The 16,101-nt window shown below is 38.6% G+C and overlaps 1 protein-coding gene across 1 annotated transcript in view; it reads left to right on the top strand.

The window, feature by feature from the left end:
* OCA2 (OCA2 melanosomal transmembrane protein) overlaps positions 1 to 16,101 on the top strand; it is a 184,434-nt gene that overhangs the window by 56,324 nt on the left and 112,009 nt on the right. Inside the window, exons 9-13 of the mRNA XM_068425544.1 lie at positions 7,641 to 7,712; positions 8,576 to 8,641; positions 9,724 to 9,780; positions 10,774 to 10,898; positions 14,496 to 14,634. Of these exons, the coding sequence (XP_068281645.1) occupies positions 7,641 to 7,712; positions 8,576 to 8,641; positions 9,724 to 9,780; positions 10,774 to 10,898; positions 14,496 to 14,634 (459 nt within the window). The remainder of the gene's footprint in view (positions 1 to 7,640; positions 7,713 to 8,575; positions 8,642 to 9,723; positions 9,781 to 10,773; positions 10,899 to 14,495; positions 14,635 to 16,101) is intronic.

A 16,101-nucleotide genomic window follows, 5' to 3' on the forward strand; every position in this document is an offset into this window, starting at 1 on the left:
AGGAGTAAAAATGAATTAGCACAGGCATCAAATTGTCTTGGATACCATATAGTATTCCTTTTCACCGCCTTCTATTTAAGATAATCATCTTGTGTAGTGCCATCTTATATTTTGAAACTTTGCATTAGGAAGTGGCAAATTGCTGCCTTCTATGCCTTTCCCTAAAGGCAGGGTTGTTTATACCATGACTTTCTCCACTGACATTGAATCAGAACAAGTAATTTGGCACGCTATCTGAATGAAAATGGCTGTTATAGCAGAATGTCATAGATCAGTGCTTTCTTTCCTTGGGGTTGTGTAGGTGTTCTTCAGGAGTTACAGACTTTGCTATAGAACCTAATGTTTCTATTTAAAAACCTAAGTCGTTTAGGGTTGGGAATTTGTAAAAAGAGCTTATTGAATGTATATTGAATGTTATTTTCACAGAGTTACAGGGATCAGACATTTATTGTGTAATTCATAAGAATGCATGTTAATACTACAATATGCAGTTAATGTTTCCAAAACCACAGACCTCTCCAGTCTGTATTCTTAACTGATCTTGGGCACATATTTCATGCACATGGTAGTACTATTATACTGAATCACCACTGAATTCTTGTAAAAATGAGTGTGCTGTTGGTCCAGGGTTTGTTTGGTTTGGTTTTGTTTTTCCCAAGCAAGGCATACTTATATACAGTAATGCAGTTTTGACACATTTTGACTTACAAAAATTAGATTAATAATAAGATTTTCTGAAAATTTAACCTATGTGAAGTCTTATTTTATGATTCACATGTCTGTGAGTATAGAATACATACAGATAGTGTCCTAATCTGCCGACGAAGATATAAATAGCTGTTTTTGCTGTCACTGATTTTTTGTAGTCACTTTGAGATCCTTCATGCACATCCTCTTTCAGCAGCTATACCCTATGCGCTTGCCTCAAGAGCTGCTTTAGTCCGTCCCGGAATACTGCATCAGTATAAGTCATACTTTTTAAACTATGCCAAGCAACTCCCTTTCGCTTCATTAAAATCCCTACAGAATTTGCTTGCTACTGCTTAACTAAGTAATTCAAAGGCAATTAATTTTCTGTTATCATTCATTTTGCACTAGCTGTTGAGACACATCCCCTGTAAGGGGTTGCCATGTGCTGGGAAGAGTGCCCTGCAGCTGAAGAAGCTGCAGAACTGCCTCTGCAGAACTTGTGTAGGGAGCAAACTGAGGGGAAGAGGGAGAGGAGGTAAAGACTTAGCTGCCACCACCAGCTGAAGGGGAGATAGGTTGCTGTGCCTTCAATAACTGGTACTTGTTAGATGGTCTCTTTAATGTGTCTATGAAGAGAATCAAGTAAATATGTCTGGCCCCACTGACCTTCCTTTTCTGCTGCTCTGATGTCATCTATACCTGATCATATTCTGTATTTCTAGTCTGTTGGTTTATATTCTGTCCAAATTGTGCAATTTGCCAGAAGTAAAGCAGATTCTCATGAATTGAGGATTTGATGTCGTTTAGCTTTGAATTGGATCTACTGCAGGGCAGAGTTCAAAGTATTGCAGACTTTTTGTGACACTTGTTGTTTCCTAACATAAGTCCAAATTTTCAGTTATGTTGCTTAACAGAGTTGGGAAAAATTACCTAAATTAGTTAGCTAAATTACCATGACTTTTCTGCAAATTTCAGTTTTGATTTCAGCTTCTGATGCCAGTTTCAGGCTTCGGCATTAATTTTCCAAACCGTAGGTAGATCAAATATGTGCAACACGAAAGACTAAAGTTTTGTCTGTATCATGCTAAAACAGCTGGAATAGTCCACGGCAATGCAGACCACCAAAATGTATAAAGTACATGACAGCAAATGATAAGATAATCTCCATCAAGGGATCTGACTCAGGAACACACTTCCAGAGGCAGTCAGGCTAATATGGTCTTGATATCCTTAGGAAAAACAAACTCTTTGTCTTTGAAAAAAACCTCTTCCACCACTGAGGATTTCTCCTTTTAACACAATAAACCTTTATTAAAACATAAAAAGGAATAGATATAAAACATAAAGTCAGAAAAAAAGCTATCCTAGACCAAATTTTACTCCCTTTCTCTCCCTCCTTGTCCCCTGAGAATAAATAATTGAACCAAAGACTTTATAAAGAGGGATTTGGCTGTTGAGTTTATAGGCAAGGTCTCAGCTACTCTGGAGGCAGGTGGAAAATGCATAAAACTCATGTGATATAGCCTTGGGAATAACTTCCTCCTGTTGAAATGTAACAATGCTGACACTCTATCAAATGAAAATTAATTTCTCAGTAAAAGAAGTAGTTTAATACAACAGGCTTCACTGGAGAAAAATGGGTAAGAAATGAATTGAGGCTGCATTTGAAGCTTTACGTTAAAGTCACTGACAGTCATCTTTCATCTGCCATTTATCACTTATAAAGAAGGACTCATGGAAATAAAATATTTGGTATGGTATACCATTTATCAAATATCTTCAGAAGCACATTTTGGAAACATGTATGTCTTGGACTTCATCTTGGAAATGTATGCTCTGAAATAGCATACAGGTCACCATTCAATTGGCTTATAAATAATTTCGTTTTACTTCCTGGAGCACTACGTATGAGATAAAGTGTTTGGAATTTTGAATCATTTTTATAATAATGGTATTGCTGTCTACTAACAGATTTGATGAACTCTGTGCAAACATTCCAAAGCACTTTCAGATAGATAAAGAAATTTAAATCACAGAATCACAGAATGTTAGGGATTGGAAGGGACCTCGAAAGATCATCTAGTCCAATCCCCCTGCCGGAGCAGGATTACCTAGACCATATCACACAGGAACGCGTCCAGGTGGGTTTTGAATGTCTCCAGAGAAGGAGACTCCACAACCTCTCTGGGCAGCCTGTTCCAGTGTTCAGTTACCCTCACTGTAAAGAAGTTTTTCCTCATATTTAAGTGGAACCTCCTGTGTTCCAGCTTGCACCTGTTGCCCCTTGTCCCATCAAGGGATGTCACTGAGAAGAGCCTGGCTCCATCCTCATGACACTTGCCCTTTCCATATTTATAAACATTAATGAGGTCACCCCTCAGTCTCCTCTTCTCTAAGCTAAAGAGACCCAGCTCCCTCAGCCTCTCCTCATAAGGGAGATGTTCCACTCCCTTAATCATCTTCGTGGCTCTGCGCTGGACTCTCTCTAGCAGTTCCCTGTCCTTCTTGAACTGAGGGGCCCACAACTGGACACAATATTCCAGATGCGGCCTCACCAGGGCAGAGTAGAGGGGGAGGAGAACCTCTCTCGACCTGCTGACCACACCCCTTCTAATCCACCCCAGGATGCCATTGGCCTTCTTGGCCACAAGGGCACATTGCTGGCTCATGGTCATCCTGCTGTCCACTAGGACCCCCAGGTCCCTTTCCCCTACGCTGCTTTCCAACAGGTCTGCCCCCAACTTGTACTGGTACATGGGGTTGTTCTTGCCCAGATGCAGGACTCTACACTTGCCCTTGTTATATTTCATTAAGTTTCTCCCCACCCAACTCTCCAGCCTGTCCAGGTCTCTCTGAATGGCTGCGCAGCCTTCCATTGTGTCAGCCACTCCTCCCAGTTTTTTGTCATCAGCGAACTTGCTGACAGTGCACTCTATTCCCTCATCCAAGTCATTAATGAATATATTGAATCTGGAATATATATATATAAAAAAATATATATATATATATATATAAATCTGGAGGAGATCTAGGTTGTATAAATCCAGTTTGCATTATAGCTCTGGCAATGTATATTTTCAATTAATATCATGCACAAAGACTTGTGGTGTAAATGATTTGGGTTGCTTTCATTTCTTACCTTAAAATTAACTCCTGAATTAAGAGTATGGAAACTATCATACAGAACCAGCATTCAGCCCATTGTGTTTATCACGCAGCAGGCAATCATGAGACAAACTTTCTACAGATAGTTGTGAAATAAAATCACTATAGAAGTTTTTCGTAATCTTTGCCCATTCTGAATTGACCCTATCAACCAGGTTGAATGGGGCTTTGAGCAACCTCATCTAGTGGAAGGTGTCCCTGCCCATGGCAGGCGGGTTGGAACCAGATGATCTTTAAGGTCCCTTCCAACCCAAACCATTCTGATTCTATGATTCTATAGCATGACCCTGTGATGTTACTATCACCGCACCTACATTGTTGATGTTATTTTTAATAGCCTCCATTGTTGCACCTTTGGGTGTTTTCATGACATATAAAATTCCGTAAATATCCATTCCCTTTTTTGAAATCTTTTCAGCCCTCAGCCTAGTGATATCCTGTATCAGTGAGCTCTACAAACAAGTTGTGTATTGTAAAGAGTGAAATATGGGCTGCATTGTTTTCAGTAGCAGATTGTGTTGAGATAACTGTCCCTTTGAAAAAGACAAGCATCATCCTTTGCTGTTTCATTAAGTCAGCACTGCTAGGCATTCTTCAGACAAAAATAAAGACAATGTTAATGGTGAAGATGCCCCTCTGCAAAGAGATTCAGGGTTTATAGTTGGGTTGGGAGGTGGGGAGCTCTAGCATGCAAACTGATAGACTAAAAGCTTTGTATCTTCCTCATCTGTTCTGTCTCTTTTGTCTCAATGCCCATTGCTCATTTTTTTGAGAAATGTTTCCAGGAAATGAGGCAAGGAACTCTTATAATAAGTGCATTTTACGGATCGTGCTAAAACTGACTGAATCATTGAAATGTGGGGATCCAATTGTGGGATGAAAGAAATAAGAGTGAGAAGAAAATAAGTGTTCACTTTGGCATGTGGCTTTGACAGAATGAGAAGGATCAGAGAGGATGGGAGCATGTGAGGAGGTATTTATGTGCAAGAGGGTGGAAGTGGAAATAAATCTCTAAGTTGCTTCAGGAGGCCATAACCTGTTATCTCTGACTCCAGAAGTCTGCTTTGAGTGGCTAGATTGACCAGCGCTTAGGACTGTAACCCTGGATTTACTACCTGAGGTCGGTCACCCTTGCTACTGAAGTAACTTTTGGCCCATCATTTCCTTCTGCTTCCATTCCTAGCTTGTAAAATGAAAACTCTACCCAGTCAGGCTGATGTAGCCAACCCAAATTTGTGATCTTATAAGCAATTCCTATTTGAAAGAGAAACTTGTTATGAATCGGTGTTATTTTGTTGTAATCTTTTTTGCTTACTAGAGGATGCACAAAGGTATGCACTTTCTCAAGCATGAGAAGGATCAGATGTGTACAGATGATTTCTCACTTCATCTGTCAAAATGTCTTTAGAGTCAAAAGTCTACCAAATCTCTCAGCTTTCCTGGGGTTTAATCTCTGTGTTAATTTATTTCTGACCTCTTTCAATTCTATACCTGAACTTCTGTCTATTGATACACTCTGATTCATCCTGAAATGATTTTCATCCTCCTTTCAGCCTTCAAAAGGGTTTGGATCAGCTCCGTACTATTTTCCAAAAGAATAATAACAGAATTTTACCCAATATAATGCTCTCCAAGTGTGCATTAGATGGAACTGTGGTTCAAAGACTGTCACAGCTTACAACCTGTATCTCTTAATTTCTCCATTTGTAAGCTTTTAAAAATGCTTTTAGAAATATATTATTTGTTTGGGGTATGCTCTATGCGAAAAGAAAATTATAGAGTAATCCATTCTTTCCTAAACCTCCCCAAATCTTAACTTTTGAATATTTACATGTCTTCAAGTTTATATAAGTGTGCTTTCTAGGCTTTATCTTACTGTATAACTTCCACTTGATAGTTTGCTGGAATGAAGAATTGTATGTTTGACAAGTTTTTTCGTAATAGAGCTTTGCACCTGAACAGTCTTTGTTCATTCTTCAGGATATACTTTTGTATATCCTTCTTGAAAAATCACTAGGATGAAGGAACTGCCGGATGACTCACAAGAACTGTCAAGTCTTATCGAATGCCCCCCACCATTGCAGAATCAGAAAGGCCATACATGTGCATTCATATCAATGCTCTGAAACTGGAAATCAAAGATGAAAGTGACTTATCACAAACATTTCTGTGGGAGCTGGTGGGAGCTGTAATCTGTGCTATGTACTTTTAGGTCATTAGGACATAAAAACCTTGGTCTGATCTCCTGCTTTATCACTATGAATAGGTTATTCTCCAGTGTATTTTGAAGAAAAACACAGGAGGATGAGACAGATTTTTCTTTTGACTCCTAAATTAGTAATTTATATATTTATTTTTCTAGGAATTTAGTAAATTTCTTAGTTGTTTTCCATTACTGTTAAAGATTTATATTCAAGGAAAAAAAAACCAAAGCCAAATCTTTCCTTTTTTCTTTTCCTTTAGAAGCAGACAGGAGGTCCTTGAGATGTCCATATCTTATTTTTTCTCATGAGTAAAATATTTTTTATGAAATTGGCTGCAAATTAAATATTTCTAGACTGCCTTATTTCTTTCTCAGAAATAATTCTGACTTGTGTCTGAATAATATTTAAACACATTAATAGTAAATGCTGTTAATTAGATTTGATCTTTTGTAGTGTGATTTTCATTAATTACATTCTTACTTTAATTGAGTTATTTTACACAATCTATGATCTTCCAGACATGGTGGATTAAATAACTACAAATGAGCACTTTGAGGAAAAAGCACATTTTCAGGGCATGCTTGCTTTTATACTTTCTCCTTGAAAATTTTATGTGCAATTTATTCATTAGGTACACAGGTGTAGACAAATGTCCGTATACTGTAGTAATTGTTGCAGTATGAAATGAATGTCTGTGTTGTGGTCAGGAGCTTGGATCCTGTTTTCAGATTCATTGCTTGTATGCTAGAGAAACATCAGAGGTGAGGGGAGAAGCACCGTTCAAGGCTGGGTTAGTCTATACACTCGTGAAAGCAGCTTTTGAGGAACTCAGGAGACTGCGGCAAAGGTGTCCAGCAGATTCTAGCTGAAGTATATGGCTTTCTTGAAACCAAAACAGTTTGTAGAGAAAATGCTGATGTAAAAAAACACTTTATGAAGGAAGAAAACTCTGTGTGTGTGAGACAGGAAGTAGGCACACAGGCTTGCCAGATCTATTTGTCCCCCAGACCACCAACAGGACCTGGAAACTCAAAGCCTAGTACGTCTATGTATGTGTAGGATTCATCTGCCCAGGTCTGAGCTATTTGCTTGGGAATTGCTTTGGAGACATCTGAGGTGAACAAGCACCTCTAAAGAATGAGGTGGATCACCTCCTGGGCACGCGTCTTCTTCCCACGGGCTGTGAAGGGAAGCCAACAGGACTAGGCTTTTTGATCCTTAAGTTAGAGAAGATGAATTGCTTTCCTTCTGGGGTCACCCATTGGCAAATATAAGAAACTGGTGCTGAAGTCCCTTCTCTGCCTTGAGATCAGAGCCTGAGACTTCCTAGTAGGGCTTCACACAGGCATGGCTTTTTTTTTTTTTTTTTTTTTTTAAATAAGATCCTCTAGCGGGGCAAAGTAATCAGCCATTCTCTGGTCAGGTCTTTTTGAAGGGGAGTGGGGTGGAATAAAGGAAAAAAAACTCAAACAAACCAAGAAAAGAATAAACTACAGGAATTTTTATCATTTTCCCATCTCCTTTTTAATAGGAAGGAGATGTTTAGAGGAGTCTCTGGTCAATTCTTACCCTTTGTTGCAGATTGTTCACAGGACCCTTGCAGCAATGCTGGGCTCTTTGGCAGCTTTAGCCACCTTAGCTACTATTGGGGAGGTAAGTAATGAAACTGTAAGTGCTCACTTTGTTTCTGGGTATGGTATCATAAATTTCAGTGTTTGCCTTGTTGTGATTGGGCACATGACAGAGCAGTGCTTTTTTGAGAGAGGTGGTAAGGTAGATATTGGGATGGGGAAGCATCTTGGTGAAAACAAGTCAGCCTCGGGTATAGACAAGAAGAGTAGGAAAAAGTCAGTTGATGCTATTTTGTTCTGATTTGCAGGAAGCTGAGTACAACCATTTTCAGCTTAATTCAGAGTTACCTTAACACTCTTATTTTCAGTAATGTTAGGTTACCAAGCAAACCTAACTGGAAAAACACTGCCTTATACTACCCTAAATAATTACACCTCATGCCTACACCTTCCAATCCTTTTTTTCCCCTGCTGCTCGCTCTTAGTTGATACTTAGGGAAACCTCTGATTGATTTTCTCTGTTTTCCTCACAACTGGTCACCACATCATTGCTGTGTTCCCTTAAATTCCCTCCAGTTTGTTCACAGGTGAAGTGATATGCTTTTTTTCTCTTACCAAAAAGGAAACTGGGGTGTACCATATCATTCAGTTATCTTTTATTTTTGTAATGCTACATAAGGAACAACTAGGTAAACCAATAGCCTAATGCAGGCTTTTGATAATGACCCACTTAGGATGACAGTAGTACTTTGAATTAGTAATGATGATAACAGCAGTAATAATAATAGTAATAATAAGGAGTTCTTTTTGTGTACCTTGTGGGAACACTTACTAGTTTCCATCATAGCTTATTTAAATGGTTCGACAATTGAGTTTACATTTCATAGTTAATCACAAGTTAGCTGTTTCATGGCATTCACTGGTAATTGTATTTTTTGATTGCAGAGGCCAAGTATGGTCAAAGTGGTGGAGTGGATTGATTATGAGACATTGGCGCTGCTGTTTGGAATGGTAACTAAAATGTATCTTTTGCTCTAAGCGTGCTGAAATAATCACATTCAATATAGACATGCTTCCCTTTAAAACATTTTGTTAGTTGTACTTTACTGGGATGCATTATGATGAAAATTTGGGCCTTAAAGGATTTATCAAAAAGGAGGATGATCAGACCTCTGAAGGAGCCTTTTGAAAACATTGATCCTTTTCTCTTTTTTTTTTTTAAAATCTGTAAAAAAGTGTTGATAACATACTAAAAACATCCTTGAGGTCTATAAATGGAAAGACCTGTTTAAGTGCCAAGTATTATCACTCTCATTTATCCTGTTAATTTTGTTTACTCAAAACCTTACTCAGACACACTCTGCTGGAAAACTGATTTTCTTTGTCTTAGTCAGTGCTATGTTTGGAACCAAAAAAAGCAAACCAGAAATGGAGGAGAAAGATCTTATTAGATTATATAACACATTATTTTAATCACTTTGCCCAGAGCTATTTATGGTAAAAAGAATTGTCCAAGTTCTATTAAACTCTGACTCAAAATATACAATATACAGAGACAAAATTACAATTATCTGTTGCCATTCTGAGCTTTTCTTATTTCCTGACACTGCTGCGCACTCCCTTGTCCACCTCACAGAAAAAGAAAGCAAAAAAATCTGTTAGGAGCAAAGATGGAAGGACAGGAAACCTCTTAGAAATGTGGGGAAATGCAAGTATTTATAGGAGCTGCTATCTTCTGCACTTTGTAGAGCATTACTGCAGAAAGCAAACACACTTATTGGCTTTTCTTGATTAATGACATAAGGGAGATACATTAAGTACTTAATGTATGATGCCCACTTAGTCACTACAAATAAAATTCAACCAGACTAGTATGACATTTACAGAGTGTTTATGCTGAGAACTAAATTTCACCATATGATGCATTACCAAAAGATATCTGGCAGCTGTAGTGGATATCCTAAGATGAAGGTGATCAGATTCCCAGAGCTGTGTCATATAAGAAGGACTTTTGTCAGGATCACAAAATACATTGCTTTGGTTTTGTGTGATAATTCAGTTGCAAGATATTATTTTTCTTCATCTTTTGGTAGATGATTTTGGTGGCCATATTTTCAGAGACTGGATTCTTTGATTACTGTGCAGTAAAGGTAGGCTTGTTTTGGTGCTCTTAATTATTACTGGATTAATCAAGTTAGTATTTAATCAGATCTGTTACACCACGCGCTACCTTTGAAGAACCTTTCTTAGGACAGTGTATACTTATCACATTAGAAATGACAGTGGTCAACTTATAATTTTAAAAAATTTCCTATGGATGAAAGGAAGCCCTTAAAGCAATTCTATTTCTACAGGAGAAAGGCAAAGGCCCCCACTAGGGTACACAAGCCTATGGACAATATAAAGCTGAGTTATTCCACTGACTCCCCCAGGACTGCAGTTCTGCTGTAACTGAAATCTGTATTTATTCCTGGCAGTAGGAGAGAGGAAGCATGGAAACTATCATTAACTTTATGATCACACATGATAAATGGCCACAGACCTTTGCAAAGCAGCAGAATCAAAGATTACATGAAAAGGGTAATTCTGACAGATTGGTTGTAAAGCAAATATTACCCATGGTGAGGGACTCCTTCACCTGCTGCGAAGCACAATTTTCTTGAGAAGGGTGGAAAAAAAGAAAACAAAAGTGACAAGGAGGGCTGCTTTGAGCTCAGAACCCCTAAACAAAACACGGGTGAATACAACCCCTACTTACATAGATGCCCAGACTGTGTAGCCCCAGCAGTACTGCTCTGAGGATGGGAAAGGTGTCCCCAAAGGTGTCGCAGTCTGTGTAGGGGGTGGGAAGTCTGAACAGTGTTAGCCCACCTGGGCATGCAGGCAGAAGCTGGGGGCTCAGTCCTGCTCCTGCCACAGCCCCGCTTCGTGCCTGATAGCAGAGTATGGTCTCTTCAGACTTGTTTCTTCCTCGGAATGATGGAAACGTTTGCCCACTTCCAAGAAGTGTTGTCTTGCTAAATTAATTAATTAATATTGGAGACTTTTGTCTCATCTTCGATGAAGTTGTTTTACCTATCATGTTTTGAAAACTAAGCTGGAGTGATCTAGTCCCTTAATTTTGTTTCTATTTGTTTTATTAGGCTTATCGATTCTCTAGAGGCAAGGTGTGGGCCATGATTACACTTCTGTGCCTCATTGCTGCAATTCTTTCTGCGTTTTTGGATAACGTTACCACTATGCTGCTCTTTACTCCAGTAACCATAAGGTACTTTATTGTTATGGTTTTGGACTTGTTTTTTTTATGGCCAGCAAGCAATAGTAGACATGTGTGCAAAATGCTTGTTTGCACTTTTTTTGATCATCTAACTGGAAATCAAAACTTCAAATATGCCTATTGCATTACGGTAAAGAGCTAACATTTTCAAAGGAATTGGTTGCCTTTTCCCTTTGTGTTAATAGTGAGCACATATCTGAAGCCTGTTATACAACCTTGGCATCTAACTATCCTGGTTTGTCTCCATAGTGGAACTGCAATAGCATATTGCACCAAATGCTCCCTAGTAGACTAAATTTTTTTTTCTGTAAGCAGGGAGAATTTTTTAATTAAAGCTGCCTTGTCCCTTACTAGCTAATATCTACATACAATTTTAGATAGTAATTTTTGTTTTAGTGAAGTTGTTGTCCCTTCTAAGACTAGTGACAAATAAATTGAAAAAATCTCCAGATTTCAACTAAAAGCTTTGTTTTGGAATATGAGACTCTGCATTTTTTTCCTACTGGTGATCATGATATTGGTGCAGCCACTGGTTAATTTCGCAATTTGAGATTAGATATTTGGAACTTTTAAGAGAGAACAGTGACGTTAAATACTCCAGATTTATGTAAATTTATAACGTGATTTGTAACTACATTTAATCAATCTGTGAATAAAAGTCACCGTTTAAACCGAATTTAACCTGTGTCTGGCCAGGCAAATCTGGTTAATCCAGTTCAGTTTCTGAAAGATCTAGTGTTTTTTAAAGTGATCCTGGGTGATGTAATGCTTGCAGTCATTATGACATTAAAGTACACAGAATTCTATTAAGATATCCTCCCACTTTAAAATGTAGTGTAAAGCGGTAAAAACCAATTATGCAAGTGGAATTTATTTTAGACTGGGAAACAGCTGGTGAATGAAAGATCCATTTGTCTTCTATCCGATTATATTTTAAAGAGATCACTTTGCCTTACTCCGATCAATAATTTCACCTCTAGCAGTAAACAACGCTGGAACTATTAAACATCAAGTTTTCTTTAGCTGTGTTGCAGAATATTTTGAATTAACTATAATTGGGAATAGATTGAAATCCAGACATCAATGTGTCATGAACTACTGTTCACAGGCAGAGCTACTGTAGCATTTATTCCATTTTCAAAGAATCATAGAATAGCTCAGGTTGGAAGGGACCTCAGAAGACCACCTGGTCCAACCTCTCATGGGAAAGGGAGCCTAGAGATTACCTAGCACACTGTTCAGTCTCGTCTTGAAAACCTCCAGCAATGGGGACTCTACCACATCGCTGGGGAGGTTGTTCCAGCGGTTAATTGTTCTCACCATAAAAATTTTTTTCTTATGTTGAGATGAAATCTCTCCTAGTGCAAATTGTACTTGTTGCCTCTTGTCTTCTCCATGTGGCTCCTTCTGAAGAGAGAGCCTTTGCCTTTGTAGCCACCCTTTAGGTACTGGAGTTTTATACTAAATGTATACTAAGTATTTTAGTTTTGTACTAAATGAATTTGTAACACTGAAGAAGGGGAAATTCAGTATGCAGAAAACATCTGTATTTGGATCATTATCAAAGCTACAACAAAATTTTTATCTCGCGTAGTAAAACCAAATAATTGCCTATTTCTAAAAGCTTCATGCTGGGGTTCATTTTTTGTTTTTGTCTTACTGCCATTGTCTTCAGCCCTTGTCTACAGCTTCACTACGTTGCACTGCACTGTCATTGCCATGGAGATAAAGCTTGCAGAAAATCCTACTGACTCTATGAATATAAGGATTTATATTTCCATTAAGGTGTAAAACATGATACTGGTTTCTCTCTGCATTTTGTAGTAAGATGATAAAAAACAATTAGTAACTACCCCTTTTTAGCTATAGTTCATTTTCAAGGTACTTTGTAACTGGGAACTGGAAAAGGCTAATAGTTGTTCACATGGAGAATTATATAACTAAGGTAAGTAAACTGAAGAAGTTTGACCCTATTGTATAGCTAACACGTTCTGACGGTTGTATACTTTGGTCTTGAACTTTCTTGTTGTATGCCAGAGGTTCTTTCTTCAAGGTATCACTAGACCCGTCAAAAAGAAAGAATCACCAAAGAAAAGTTAAGGTTATATTTTGAAAATTCAGAAAGCAAGGAGTGAAGTTAAAATTACAAGTCCAATTGTGGTCTTGTGCCACAATTGGTATAATTTGGCCAGTTGTACTACAAAGCACCCTTTAGCTGTGTAATTTTATGCCATTGGGGAAATAGTGTATTTTTGCACAGTTATTTTGTTCTGGAGTTTTTATGTACTGGCATATGTGTCATCTGACTGTTTTTTCTGATTTTTAAATTGACGCTCTTGGTGACAGCGTAAGTGTATCAAGTTAAGCTTTTGTGCTACACACTCTTTTCTCTTTGAAATATAGGTTTTAATAATACAGAGTTGGACTGAACAGTAAAGCTCAACTCTTCCTTCAGGGAAGTGTGTGACAGTACTACAGCGAAAGCAATCCTGAGAAAGCATTCTTGATGCCCACTCTTTCCCACATCCTGTATTAGGTAGAGGGGGCAATAATTCAAGCATGGACTCCATCCTTACACACCGGAGCAACATTTTGATAAGCCATGAGCAGAAAAGCAGTCATTCCTTATTCCAAAGCACTTAGGTGACACCTTAACTTTCAGCCTTTAATACCATGGCCCAAGTTTAAAGTCAAACTTAAAGTGTACTTCAGAAATGAGCAGTTTGCGCGGATCTGTGCGTAAATGCCGTTTGTGTGAGTGGAAGTAATCTACATGAAGATTACTCTGTGCAAAATGGATCATAAGGTTACTGAGTCAATACCAATATTTGCCAGAGCACTTTAAGATGCTGCTTATTAAAGAAGCATTTTACTTTTTCTTATTAAAGCAGCATCTTACTAAAGAAACATGAAATATTTTTGAATTGCTAAAACATTTTAAATTTTTTTAATAATGAGGAATGTGTGTTTTCTACTTTTGTTGCATTACAAATGGAAATATTTATGATCAAGCTTTAAAGAAGAGGAAAAATAGGAACAGAATAAACTGGATAAATCTAGGCTGAAAGCTGAGGTCACTAATAGATGATTCATGGCTAAGAGGTTCCTTGCGCAATCATCTACCACTGCTCCCCACATAAAAGTTAATACCTGAAGATGAATGCAGAGCCTGTGGTTGCTCAGAATAGTTTTCCATAGGTCAGTGTAGCCTGGGGACGATGGTTTAAAAAGTTGTATGATGCCGAATATTTGAAATGTTATTCTCCGTGTAGTCCAGCTCTTGTAAGAGTTGATTACTTATAATGAAATGCTTTTTAAAATGCATCAATTTTAAAATCGTTAATTATTGTCTTATAAATGTAAAAAAATCTATATTTTTGCATTTATATTGCTGTAATTACTGTAGCACATATAGTGTAGCACAATTAAAACTTTAACAATATACAGACACACACACAAAAATATTATGTTTAAAAACCTGCATTTTTTTCAGTGGAATGACTGTGTTTTGTAAATTTTATAAATTTTAAGATTTAAGATAATTTAGTCATAGGATAAGAGGTTAATTTCATTCTCTTTATACTACAGGCTTTGCGAAGTACTTAATCTCGATCCTAGGCACGTCCTGATTGCAGAAGTAATCTTCACAAATATTGGGGGGGCTGCCACAGCTGTTGGGGATCCTCCAAATGTGATTATTGTTTCAAAGCAGGAGCTGAGGAAGGAGGTATGTATTGCAAGCTGTTCAGCTACTAAAATTAAGTACTGATGTTGACTTATGTGATGTTGAACCTTCTCTTCCCCCAGTCAGCCATATAAACAGAACACAATCCACTTTTTCTGCTGTGCTCTTTCGTTGTTAGTAGGCTGATCAGACAGAACAGAGCAATCTTTTGGGGCCAAAATTGCAATGAAGAATAGACATTTTGATATGGACTGAGAACACTGGTTTCCTTTTTTTTTTTGGTGTGGAGGGGAGGGTTTCCTTATCAATGGCAAAGTGAAGAAGGAAGCAAAACAATGGAGGGCTGTAAAGAGAGGGCAGCAAGTTGGAAAAAAAGAAAAATGTGAAGATGAAGAAGAAAACACAAACTTTTTTTTTCAGAGTAGGCTTTCTCTCAAAAGTTAAATATATTGAGACAACTTGATTCCTCTTCAGAAATTTCAAACCAGAAATAATTGTCCATACGCAAAAACCCGCAATGTGAGAGGCTGCGTTGCCCCCATAGAACCACGTCATACATGACTCCACTGCAGGCAGAGACTTTGTCCTTCAGCCACAGCCTGGGGGGCGAGAGGGGAGTGGGGCGTCCTCCGTGCAGCACGGGCCACAGCTGGTTCCCACCTCCTGCCAACATCTTGGTATCCCAGGCTGTAATGACAGATTTTGACCTCCTATACTTGGCTCTTCTATTTATGGATAAAATAGTTTCATTTTGCTGGGTGACTGGTGCCAAAGGGAAGGCTACAGTGGCTGATGCTGGGTGAGACTGCAGGACTCCAGGCACGTGCCAGCAGGACCGTCCTGGTCCCACTATCTCCTCCTACCCAATGGCCCTCTTTGCCATGTGGACAGACAGAGCCACTGCTGGCGGGTGTTCACGTTTGCAGCCTTCAGCGTCTTCATTGAGCTGGCGTTTGCGTGAGTTTTCCATGCCTCCCAGCTACTCCTGCCACCCCTGAACAGGAGGGCATCAAGGCCCACTTCTGCCTCTGACACTGTGCTCCCAGGTATCCCTTGGTGCGTCACCCGTCTCTGGTACATCGGGCGCAGCAGGGAGGCAGTCTGCAAGGGGTAGCCCCTCCTGTGACGGGGCAGCTCTGCTCTCCTTCTGCCCTTACATGACCACCACCAAACAGCATGATGGAAAGGGCAGTAATGTAACAGGCAAGTCTGCAGGGACACCAGGCATGTGTTTTCTGTTTTGGCCAGGTGTCATAAACCCTCAAAATAAGTAAATTTAAAGGAATTCAATGTAGTGTATGGACTAGTGTTAAATTACCAGTGCAAGTGGGATGAGGGAATTGTGTTTCTATTGCTGTACCAAAAAAGGATCTCTTTTAATTAACTGAATACACTTAAATTAATTAAGTACTGTCCAGGTTGGAAAATGCCTTTGAAAGTTCATAGTATTTAATGAATTGAATGTTTACCTTCAAGATATTTGAAATGTGCTGCATTAGTTTGTTTGGA

The sequence above is a fragment of the Nyctibius grandis genome, chromosome 2 (genome assembly GCF_013368605.1).
Source record: "Nyctibius grandis isolate bNycGra1 chromosome 2, bNycGra1.pri, whole genome shotgun sequence".
Lineage (NCBI taxonomy): Eukaryota > Metazoa > Chordata > Aves > Nyctibiiformes > Nyctibiidae > Nyctibius > Nyctibius grandis.